Source organism: Melozone crissalis, unplaced genomic scaffold (genome assembly GCF_028551555.1).
Source record: "Melozone crissalis strain CALT ecotype California unplaced genomic scaffold, PUWL_Pcris_2 ptg000124l_1, whole genome shotgun sequence".
Taxonomy (NCBI): Eukaryota; Metazoa; Chordata; class Aves; order Passeriformes; family Passerellidae; genus Melozone; species Melozone crissalis.
The window spans coordinates 138,187-149,882 of record NW_026535900.1 but is presented as its reverse complement, the minus strand read 5'-3'; the positions used below and the strand labels follow the sequence as shown (position 1 = coordinate 149,882).

General features: G+C 54.1%; 1 protein-coding gene across 1 annotated transcript in view; it reads left to right on the top strand.

Annotated features, from left to right (window-relative positions):
- The first annotated feature begins 112 nt into the window (after window positions 1-112).
- Window positions 113-11,696, top strand: part of LOC128948359 (leucine-rich repeat LGI family member 4-like) — a 66,861-nt gene continuing 55,277 nt past the window's right edge. The window contains exons 1-3 of the mRNA XM_054293040.1: window positions 113-132; window positions 7,713-7,861; window positions 11,541-11,656. Coding sequence (XP_054149015.1) covers window positions 113-132; window positions 7,713-7,861; window positions 11,541-11,656 — 285 coding nt within the window. The remainder of the gene's footprint in view (window positions 133-7,712; window positions 7,862-11,540; window positions 11,657-11,696) is intronic.

The window sequence follows — 11,696 nt, the reverse complement described above, 5'->3', positions numbered from 1 at the left end:
GGGGGGCACTGAGGGGAGCGAAAAACCGCGGGAAAAGCGCCGCGGGGCAGCACGGGAGTTGTAGTGCGGGAGGGGCGGGGCATTCAATGATGGGCTATGGGAGGCGCGGGGCATGACGGGAGTTGTAGGCAAGTAACTGGGGCGCTGTGGTGCGCGAGGGATGATGGGAGTTGTAGGCGTGGCTGTAATGATTCTCTAGGGGCGCGAGGGCTGGTGGGAGTTGTATGCGCGTTTGTAATGGGGCTCTATTGGTTATAATGATTCTCTATGGGGCGCGGGGGGTGGTGGGAGTTGTATGCGCGTTTGTAATGGAGCTCTATGGGTGATAATGATTCTCTTTGGGACTCTATGGGTTATAACGATTCTTTGTGGAGCGCGGGGGCTGATGGGAGTTGTATGCGTGTTTGTAACGGGGCTCTATTGGTTATAAAGATTCTCTATGGGGCGCGGGGTTTGGTGGGAGTTGTTTGCGTGTTTGTAATATAACTCAACGGGCGTCCCGGCGCATGATGGGAGCTGTAGGCCCGGAAGTTGCTCGATGGGGAACTTGGGGGTCTGGGGGCGCTTGGGCGTCCTAAAAGCCACTTATGGGTCAGAGGAGCCATTTAAGGGACACTCAAAAGGCAGCCGAGGGGAACTTTGGGTCTGAGGGCACTCAGGGTCACTTGGTGAGCTGGATCCTGGCTTTACCTGGCCTCTGTGGGGCGCGGGAGATGATGGGAGTTGTAGGCTCTGGGCAGCATGGGAATTGTAGGCGCAGACTGAGGGTCAGTGGGGCGGTGGGAGGTTTAGGGGGGCACCTGGGAGTCCGTGAGGGCAGTCGGAGGTCCTGAGTGAGGGCTGAGAGATCATTTAAGAATCCTGGGAGGCACTTGGGGGTCCGGGGGGACAACTGAGGAGCAACTTTGGGTTTGGGGGGACATTTGGGGGCGTGTACCGGGCACTCTGTGTGGCTGCGTGGCATGACGGGAGGTGTAGGCCCGGCTTCCATTAGACTCTATGGGGCCGCGGAGCATGAAGGGAATTGTAAGCCAGCCATCAATACTTACGTATGTGCCGCAGGGCACGACGGGAGTTGTCGGCCCCGCTTCAATGGCGCTCTAAGAGGCCGCGAGGCATGCTGGGAGCTGTAGTCCAGCTTTTAATAGCTCTCTATGCCGCCGTAGGGCATGACGGGAGTTGTAGTCGAAAAAAGACAAAATGGCGCGGCCTTTAGATACCGCCTTCAAGGCCGCTGATTGGTTGCAATCAATGGGGCTGGGAGCGATACTGGGTTATACTGGTGTCGTGGTTTGACCGGAAATGGGACATCTGGGATATTTTGTTTTGCTGTGATTACCAATGGGTAATTGGAATTTAAGATGGGCACTTAGTTTGACCAGTGGGACATTTGGATCCGCCTCTTGAGACTACGAACCCAAGGGGTTAAAAGCAGGGCTCTTGGCCTTCGGAGTCCTCTTGGGATTTCCGGCGTGAAGAAGTCTCTCCCCCGGCCCAGTTTCTGGCTGGGCTGGGGGAGGGGAGAGCCACGTGGCCCATTTACGGTAGGCCCGGGAGGAAGGGTGGCAGACCCTTGAGCGACCGGTTTATTCCCCCCCCCCCAGAGAATGCAGCCCGTGCTCGAACTGTATATCTTGAAACTTGATATCATGTGCCGGCAGGCAGCACGGCTGGGAGGAGAAAGGGGGGGCAGCGGGCAGTCCGGCCGCCTGGGAGAACTTTTAACCCTTTGGGGAATGAAGGCTTCGCAGAACATTGCCTTTCCTGGGAAAGGGACAGGAGTGGAAGATGAAGGAAGAAAATCAGGCCAGTAAGGAGGGTCTGGCAAAGGGAGAAGAGAGATGTTGAAGGAATGGAGGAAGATGGAGTGGCAGTTTTTGCTGGACTCTTTTTTTGTTGTATTTCCATGGACTGTTTCCTGGTGATGCAGAGGCTGTATTGCAGGGGGAAGCGGAGGCTCGGAGTCAAGAGAGTTTGGTTTTGAGACCCCTCGGCCCCAGGGGGTATAGAAGACATGGGGGGGGGGACAGAGGTCCCAGGATTGTGACTGTACTCTGCTTGGAACGAGACGAGGCATTCTTAAAAGGCCCTGAAGGCAGGCCCCTGCCCCATCCCATGCCAGGTGGTGAGAGCACCTCGGCATGGAAAGGAGATGTCACGAGATAGCAAGATACCGGGCGGATTGCTGATTGTGACAAGAAGTCCGTGGCACAAGGAAGGACTCCGTCTATCCCTTATGAGCTGAAGATTTGATTTTTTTTTCTAAAGGGTGGTGCCAGACCGAGTGTGGATAATTTTTTGGGAAATGTAAATGTGTTTGGGAATTTGGTGGGAGGAGGATAAGGAAGTGTTTCTGTGTAGTTTTCATTCTCCTTGTTTTTTTCCCTGTGTGTGTGTAGTTTAGTAATTGTGTGTGTAGTTTAGTAATTGTGTGTGTAGTTTAGTTAATAAACTTCTCTTTATGTTTAAGTTGGAGCCTGCTTTGCTTATTTCCTGGCCACATCTCACAGCAGATATCAGGTAAAAGGTATATTTATGGGGGCCTTGGCTTTGCCGGGCCTAAACCATAACAACTGGTTATACTGGGAGGGACTGGTGTGTACTGGTTATGCCGGTTACACTGGGAATGGGGCTGGGAGCGGTACTGGGTTATACTGGTTATACTGGGAGGGACTGGTGTGTACTGGTTATGCTGGTTACACTGGGAATGGGGCTGGGAGCGATACTGGGTTATACTGGTTATACTGGGAGGGACTGGTGTGTACTGGTTATGCCGGTTACACTGGGAATGGGGCTGGGAGCGATACTGGGTTATACTGGTTATACTGGGAGGGACTGGTGTGTACTGGTTATACTGGTTACACTGGGAATGGGGCTGGGAGCGATACTGGGTTATACTGGGAGGGACTGGTGTGTACTGGTTATGCTGGTTTGTTCTGGTAGGGGGCTGGGAGCGATACTGGGTTATACTGGTTTGGACTGGTTTGTACTGGGAGGGACTGGCAATGGGGCTGGCAGTGGTACTGGGTTATGCCGGTTATACTGGTTTGTACTGGGAGGGGACTGGTTATACTGGTTATACTGGGAGGGACTGGTTTGTACTGGTTTGTACTGGTTATACTGGTTATACTGGTTATACTGGGAGGCACTTGTTTGTACTGGTTTGTACTGGTGTGTTCTGGGAGGGACTGGGAATGGGGCTGGGTTACACTGGTTATACTGGTTTGTGCTGGTTTGTACTGGCAGAGACTGGGAGGGGCTGGTTATACTGGTTATACTGGTTTGTACTGGGAGGGACTGGGAGGGGCTGGGAGGTACTGGGGATACTGGTTTTTACTGGTTATACTGGTCTGTACTGGGAATGGGGCTGGGGATGCTGGAGTAGCTCTGAGTGCTGTACTGGTTATACTGGGAGGGACTGGGAGGGACTGGGAATGCTGGAAGATCTGTGAGTGTTGTACTGGTTATACTGGTTTGTACTGGGAGGGACTGGGAATGGGGCTGGGAGTGATACTGGGGATACTGGTTTGTACTGGTTATACTGGGAATGGGGCTGGGGGTGCTGGAATATCTGTGAGTGTGTTACTGGTTATACTGGTTTGTACCGGGAGGGACTGGGAATGGGGCTCATTTGCACTGGTTCATACTGGTTTGGACTGGGAGGGACTGGGTTATACTGGTTCGGACTGGAAATGCGGCTGGGGGGGACTGGGAGGGACTGGAGTACCTGTGAGTGATACTGGTTTGTACTGGTTATACTGGGAATGGGGCTGGGTTATACTGGTGTGGACTGGTTTGAACTGCGAGGGACGGGTCCATACTGGTTCCATACTGGTCTATACTGGTTTGTATGGATTTTTACAGGGTTTTTTGGATCCATACTGGTCCATACTGGTTTATACTGGTCCATACAGGTTTCTATGGATTTTAATGGATTTTATGGGGTTTTTTTGGTCCATACTGGTCCATACTGGTCCGTACTAGTCCGTACTGGTCCGTACTGGTTTATACTGGTCCATACTGCTTTCTATGGATTTTAATGGATCTTATGGTGTTTTTTGGTCCACACTGGTCGATAATGGTTTATACTGGACCACACTGGTCCCTACTGGTCCGTACTGGTCCCTACTGGTCCGTACTGGTCCACACTGGTCCACACTGGTCCCTACTGGTCCACACTGGTCCACACTGGTCCGTACTGGTCCCTACTGGTCCCCACTCGTCCAAACTGGTCCGTACTGGTCTGTACTGGTCCCTACTGGTCCCTACTGGTCCGTACTGGTCCACACTGGTCCACAGTGGTCCACACTGGTCCGTACTGGTCCGTACTGGTCCCTACTGGTCCCCACTCGTCCAAACTGGTCCGTACTGGTCCCTACTGGTCCCTACTGGTCCGTACTGGTCCCTACTGGTCCGTACTGGTTCCAGGTTCATCGAGGATTCCCAGCTCGGTTTCGTCTCCCCGGGGTCTCTCCGGGGACTCCGGGGGCTCCAATTCCTGTGAGTGTCCCCACATGTCCCCAACGCTCTCACTGTCCCTAAATCCCCTCAATGTCCCCAAATGTCCCCTCACTGTCCCCACTGTCCCCAATGTCCCCAAATGTCCCCTCACTGTCCCCAATGTCCCCTCACTGTCCCCACTGTCCCCAATGTCCCCAAATGTCCCCTCACTGTCCCCAATGTCCCCTCACTGTCCCCACTGTCCCCAATGTCCCCAAATGTCCCCTCACTGTCCCCAATGTCCCCTCACTGTCCCCACTGTCCCCAATGTCCCCAAATGTCCCCTCACTGTCCCCAATGTCCCCTCACTGTCCCCACTGTCCCCAAATGTCCCCTCACTGTCCCCACTGTCCCCGTTTGTGTCCCCGCAAGAGTTTGGCCAACAACAACCTGGAGACTCTGCCCAGAGAGCTCCTGAGGGACATTGGGACACTGAGACACCTGTGGGTGACACCTGTGGGTGACACCTGTGGGTGACACTGGGGACACTGAGACACCTGTGGGTGACACTGGGGACACTGGGGACACTGAGACACCTGTGGGTGACACTGGGGACACTGAGACACCTGTGGGTGACACCTGTGGGTGACATTGGGGACATTGGGGACATTGGGAGGATTTGGGGACACTTTGGGGACACTGGGGGGGGTTGTGGACACCTTGGGGACACTGGGGTGGATGGAGGGTCCGTGCCAGTGTTTTGTCCCTTTTTTGTCCCCTCGGTGCCACCTGGTGCCACTTTCCGTTCCTCGGGTGCCACCCCGGTGTCCCCAAGCGCCGCTCGATGGCCCCGGTGGCGCTCAGGCGCCATTTTGTGTCACTCGGTGCCACCTCGGTGCCACTTTGGGGCCTCTCGGTGTCACCTCTGGTGCCATTTTTGTCACTTTGGTGCCACTTTGGTGCCATTTAATGCCACTTTTTGCTAATTAAATGCCACTTTGGTGCCATTTGATGCCAGTTTTGTCACTTTAGTGCCACCTGGTGCCACTTAGTGCCACTTGGGTGCCACCTGGTGCTATTTAGTGCCTATTTTTGTCACTTTAGTGCCAGTTCAGTACCATTTTTGCCACTTCGGTGCCACTTTTGTCACTTTGGTGCCACTTTGGTGCCACTCGATGTCCCTTTGGTGCCACCTGGTGCCATTTTTTGCCACTTTTTGCCACTTTGGTGCCACTTAGCGCCACCTGGCACCGCCTGGTGACACTTTGGTGCCATCTGGTGCCACTTTTTACCACTTTAATGCCATTTAGTGCCACTCTGGTGCCATCTAGTACCACTTAGTGCCATGTAGTGCCACCTGGTGCCACTTGATGTCCCTTTAGTGCCACTTCGGTGCCATTTGGTGCCACCTGGTGCCACTTGGTGTCCCTTTAGTGCCATTTGATGTCACTCTGGAGCCATTTAGTGCCACTTTTTGCTAATTTAATGCCATTTAGTGCCACTTTGGTGCCACTCTAGTGCCATTTAGTGACACCTGGTGCCACCTGGCGCTGCTTAGTGCCACTTTGGTGCCACTTTTTACCCCTTTAATGCCATTTTTTGCCACTTTGGTGCCATTTAGTGCCACTCTGATGCCATGCAGTGACACCTGGCACGCCTGGCACCCCCTGGCACCCTTTGGTGCCACTTTGGTGCCATTTGATGCCACTTTTTACCACTCTAATGCCACTTAGTGCCACTCTGGAACCATCTGATGCCCCTTGGTGCCACTTGATGTCCCCGTAGTGCCAATTCAATGCCAATTAGTGCCAATGTAGTGCCACCGGATGCCACTTTTTGTCACTTTGGTGCCATCTGATGCCACCGGGTGCCACTCTAGTGCCATTTAGTGCCACCTGGAGCCATTTTTTATCCCTTTAGTGCCACCGGGTGCCATTTGGTGCCACTTTTTGTCATTTTAGTGCCACTTGGTGCCACTTGATGTCCCTTTAGTGCCACTCTAGTGCCATTCGGTGCCACCTGGTGCCGCTTCGATGCCATTCAGTGCCATTTTTTGTCACTTTGGTGTCATTTGGTGCCCCCGGGTGCCATTTAATGCCACCTGGTGCCACTTTGGTGCCCTTTAGTGCCACTCTAATACCATGTGGTGACACCTGGGGCCACTTTGATGCCACCTGGCACCACCTGGTGACACTTAGTGCCACGTTAATGCCATTTTTTGCCACTTTGGTGACACCTGGTGCCACTCTAGTGCCACCTTTTGTCACTTTGATGCCATTTGATGCCATTTGGTGCCGCTTTTTGCCAATTCAATGTCACTTTGGTGCCACTTTGGTGCCATTTGGTGCCACTTTAACACCACTCAGTGCCACCTGGCACCCCCTGGCACCCTTTGGTGCCACTTTGGTGCCACTTTTTGCCACTTTAGTGCCACTCTAGTGTCATTTTTGCCACTTTAATGCCATTTAGAGCCACCTGGTGCCACTCAATGTCCCTTTAGTGCCATTTTTTGTCTCTGTGATGCCACTTTGGTGCCATTTAGTGCCACTTGGTGCCACTTTAATGCCACTTTGGTGCCACCTGGCACCACCTGGCACCACCTGGCACCCCTTGGCACCCCTTTGATGCCACTTTAGTGCCACTTTTTACCACTTTAATGCCATTTAGTGCCACTTTGGTGCCACTTAGTGCCCCTCTGATGCCATTTAGTGACACCTGGCACACCTGGCGCCCCCTGGCGACACTTTGGTGCCACTTTGGTGACATTTGGTGCCTTTTAGTGCCACCTTTTGTCACTTTGATGCCACCTGGTGCAACTTCATGTCCCTCTAGTGCCACCTGGTGCCACTCAGGGCCACCTTTTGTCACTTTTTTGCCACTTTGGTGCCATTTGGTGCCACCTGGTGCCACTTAGGGCCCCTTTAGTGCCATTTTTTGCCACTTTAGTGTCACTTAGTGCCACCTGGCACCCCCTGGCACCCCTTGGCGACACTTTGGTGCCCTTTGGGGTCATTTGGTGCCATTTTTTGCCACTTAAATGCCATTTAGTGCCACTTTGGTGCCACTTAGTGCCACTCTAATGCCACGTAGTGCCACCTGGCACCCTTTGGTGACATTTAATGACACTTTGGTGCCACTTTGGTGCCATTTGATGCCACTTAGGGCCCCTTTAGTGCCGTTTTTTGCCACTTTGGTGCCACCTAGCGACACCTGGCACCCCTGGCACCCCTTTGGTGCCACTTTGGTGCCATTTGGTGCCATTTCTGTCGCAGTGACCTCCGGGGGAACGCCCTGCGCTGGCTCCTGGCCTGGGGCCGCGCCCGCCCCTCCCCCCCAGGGGGCCGCTGCCGAGCGCCCCTCCCCCACCTGGGCGTGGCCCTGGCGCAGCTCCGCCCCCAGCAGCTCCAGTGCCAGAGGCACGGTAACTGGGATGGACTGGGAGGGACTGGGGGGGAAAATCCGGGGGTTTTAGGGTTAAAAATGGGGATTTTAGGGGGGAAAATGGGGATTTAAGGGTTAAAAATGGGGATTTTTAGGGAGAAAATGGGACTGGGTTATACTGGGATGAACTGGGACAAACTGGGAGGGACTGAGAGGGACTGGGGGATGAAAATTTGGTGGTTTTAGGTAAAAATTTGGGGATTTAAGGGTTAAAAATTGGAATTTTAGGGGTGGAAATGGGACTGGGAGGGGACTGGGTTATACTGGGATGGACTGGGATGTACTGGGAGGGACTGGGAGGGACTAAAGGGAAAAAATCCGGGGATTTCTGGAAAAAAATGGGGATTTAAGGGTTAAAATGGGACTGGGTTATACTGGGATGGACTGGGAAGGAACTGGAAGGGACTGGGGGGAGAAAATCTGGAGGTTTTAGGTAAAAATTTGGGGATTTAGGGGTTAATAATGGGGATTTAAGGATTAAAAATCGGGGGTTTTAGAGGGGAAAATGGGACTGGGTTATACTGGGACGGACTGGGACGGACTGGGGGGGACTGAAGGGAAAATATCCGGGGGTTTTAGGGTTAAAAATGGGGATTTTAGGGGGGAAAATGGGGATTTAAGGGTTAAAAATGGGGATTTAGGGGTTAAAAATGGGACTGGGACAAACTGGGAGGGACTGGGAGGTGAAAATTTGGTGGTTTTAGGTCAAAAAGGGATTTAAGGGTTAAAAATGGGGACTTAAGGGTTAAAATGGGGGGATATGAGGGGTGGAAATGGGACTGGTTGCACTGGTTTGTACTGGGTTATACTGGGAGGGAACTGGGACAAACTGGGAGGGACTGGGAGGGAAAAAATCCGGGGACTTAAGGGTTGAAAATGGGAATTTCAGGGTTAAAAATGGGGATTTAGGGGTTAAAATGGGACTGGTTGGTACTGGGAGGGGCTGGGACAAACTGGGAGGCAACTGGGATGTACTGGTTTGTACTGGGGGGAGAAAATTTGGTGGTTTTAGGTCAAAAAAAGGGGATTTGAGGGGTGGAAATGGGGATTGAAGGGTTAAAAATGGGACTGGGTTGTGCTGGGAGTGTCCCCAAGCTGTCCCCGTGTCCCCAATGTCCCCAGCAATGTCCCCAGCCTGTCCCCAATGTCCCTGGGGCTCTCCCTGGGGCTGTCCCCGTGTCCCCGGCGATGTCCCCAAGCTGTCCCTGGCTGTGTCCCCAATGTCCCCAAGCTGTCCCCAATGTCCCCAGCAATGTCCCCAGCCTGTCCCCAGTGTCCCTGGGGCTCTCCCTGGGGCTGTCCCCGTGTCCCCGGCGATGTCCCCAAGCTGTCTCTGTGTCCCCGGGCTGTCCCTGGCTGTGTCCCCGTGTCCCTGGGGTGTCCCTGGCTGTGTCCCCAATGTCCCCAAGCTCTCCCTGGGTCTGTCCCCGTGTCTCTGGGACTGTCCCTGCATGTGTCCCCAATGTCCCCAAGGTGTCCCCAATGTCCCCAAGCTGTCCCTGGCTGTGTCCTCAATGTCCCCAAGCTGTCTCTGACTGTGTCCTTCTGTCCCTTGGGTGTCCCTGGCTGTGTCCTCGTGTCCCTGGGTGTGTCCCCAACGTCCCCAAGGCTGTCCCCAATGTCCCCAAGGTGTCCCTGGGTCTGTCCCTACAACTGTCCCCAGTGTCCCTGGGGGTGTCCCTGTGTCTCTGGCAATGTCCCCAAGCTGTCCCTGGCTGTGCCCCCAATGTCTCTGGGGCTGTCCCCAAGCTGTCCCCGTGTCCCCAGTGATGTCCCCAAGCTGTCCCCAAGTTGTCCCTGGCTTTGTCCCCGTGTCCCTGGTGGTGTCGCTAAGCTGTCCCCAATGTCCCCAATGTCCCCAAGCTGTCCCTGTGTCCTTGGGTCCATCCCCCTGTCCCCAGTGTCCCCAAGCTGTCTCTGGCTGTGTCCCCGTGTCCCTGGGAGTGTCCCTGGCTGTGTCCCCAATGTCCCCAAGCTGTTCCTGGGTCTGTCCCTAGAACTGTCCCCAATGTCCCCAAGCTGTCCCTGGGTCTGTCCCCAGTGTGTCCCTGCATGTGTCCTCAGTGTCCCCAAGCTGTCCCTGGGCTGTCCCCAAGCTGTCCCCAATGTCCCTGTGTCCATTCCTCTGTCCCCAGCAATGTCCCCAAGCTGTCCCTGTGTCTCTGGCTGTGTCCCCAGTGTCCCCAAGCTGTCCCTGGCTGTGTCCCCAATGTCCCCAAGGTGTCCCTGGGTCTGTCCCTAGAACTGTGCCCAGTGTCCCTGAGGGTGTCCCTGTGTCCCTGGCAATGTCTCCAATGTCCCCAATGTCCCTGTGTCCCTGGGGCTGTCCCTGGCAATGTCCCCAATGTCCCCAAACTGTCCCCATGTCCCCGGGTTGTCCCCAGCAATGTCCCCAAGCTGTCCCTGGCTGTGTCCTTGTGTCCCTGGGGCTGTCCCCAAGCTGTCCCCAATGTCCCCAAGCTGCACCTGTGTCCCTGTGTCCCTGGGGCTGTCCCCAATGTCCCCAAACTGTCCCTGTGTCCCTGGGGCTGTCCCCAAGCTGTCCCTGGCTGTGTCCCCTTGTCCCTGCGAGTGTCCCTAGGCTGTCCCCAATGTCCCCAGTGATGTCCCCGGTGTCCCCAAGCTGTCCCTGTGTCCCTGGCTGTGTCCCCAATGTCCCCAAGGTGTCCCCAATGTCCCCATTTTGTGTCCCCAGAGCTGCGGCCGTTCCAGTCTCTCAAGAATCCCAAATTTCCCCAGATTTCCCCATTTTTACCCAAATTTTGTGGTTTTTCCCCCAGAACTGCGTCCATTCCAGACTTTGCCGTTCTCGTCCCTCGGCGCTGCCTCCGTGTCCCCAATGTCCCCAATGTCCCCATTTTGTGTCCCCAGAGCTGCGACTGTTCCAGTCTCTCAAGAATCCCAAATTTCCCCAAATTTCCCCATTTTTACCCAAACTTTCCCATTTTTGACCAAATTTCCCGTTTTTTCCCCATTTTAAACCAAATTTTCTGATTTTTGTCCCCATTTTGTGTCCCCAGAGCAGCGACCGTTCCAGCCTCTCAAGAATCCCAAATTTCCCCAAATTTTCCCATTTTTAACCAGATTTTCCCATTTTTCTCCCCATTTTCTGTCCCCAGAGCTGTGACTGTTCCAGCTTCTCAAAAATCCAAAATTTCCCCAAATTTCCCCAAATTTTCCCATTTTTTTCCCCCATGTTGTGTCCCCAGAACTGCGGCCGTTCCAGTCTCTAAGGAATCCAAAATTTCCCCAAATTTTCCCATTTTTAACCATTTTTTGGTGTGAAAAACTCCAAATTTTCCAATTTTTGTTTCCCACTTTCTGTCCCCATTTTGTGTCCCCAGAGCTGCGGCCGTTCCAGCCTCTCAGGAATCCCAAATTTTCCCCTTTTTAACCAGATTTTGGTGTGAAAAACTCCAAATTTCCCCATTTTTAACCAAATTTCCCCATTTTTGTCCCCATTTTCTGCCCCCAGGGCTGCGGCCGTTCCGGTCTCCCAAGAATCCCAAATTTCCCCAAATTTCCCCATTTTTAACCAAATTTCCCCATTTTTGTCCCCATTTTCTGCCCCCAGGGCTGCGGCCGTTCCGGTCTCCCAAGAATCCCAAATTTCCCCAAATTTTCCCATTTTTACCCAAATTTCCCGTTTTTTCCCCCAGAGCTGCGTCCGTTCCAGACGCTGCCGTTCTCGTCCCTGGGCGCCGCCCCCGCGTCCCTCGGGGGCCACCCCTGGGTGTTCGTGGCGCAGCCGGAGCTCGGCGCCAGCTCGGGGGCAGTTCCGGGCACAGAGCGTCGTCAACGGTGAGAGAAATGGG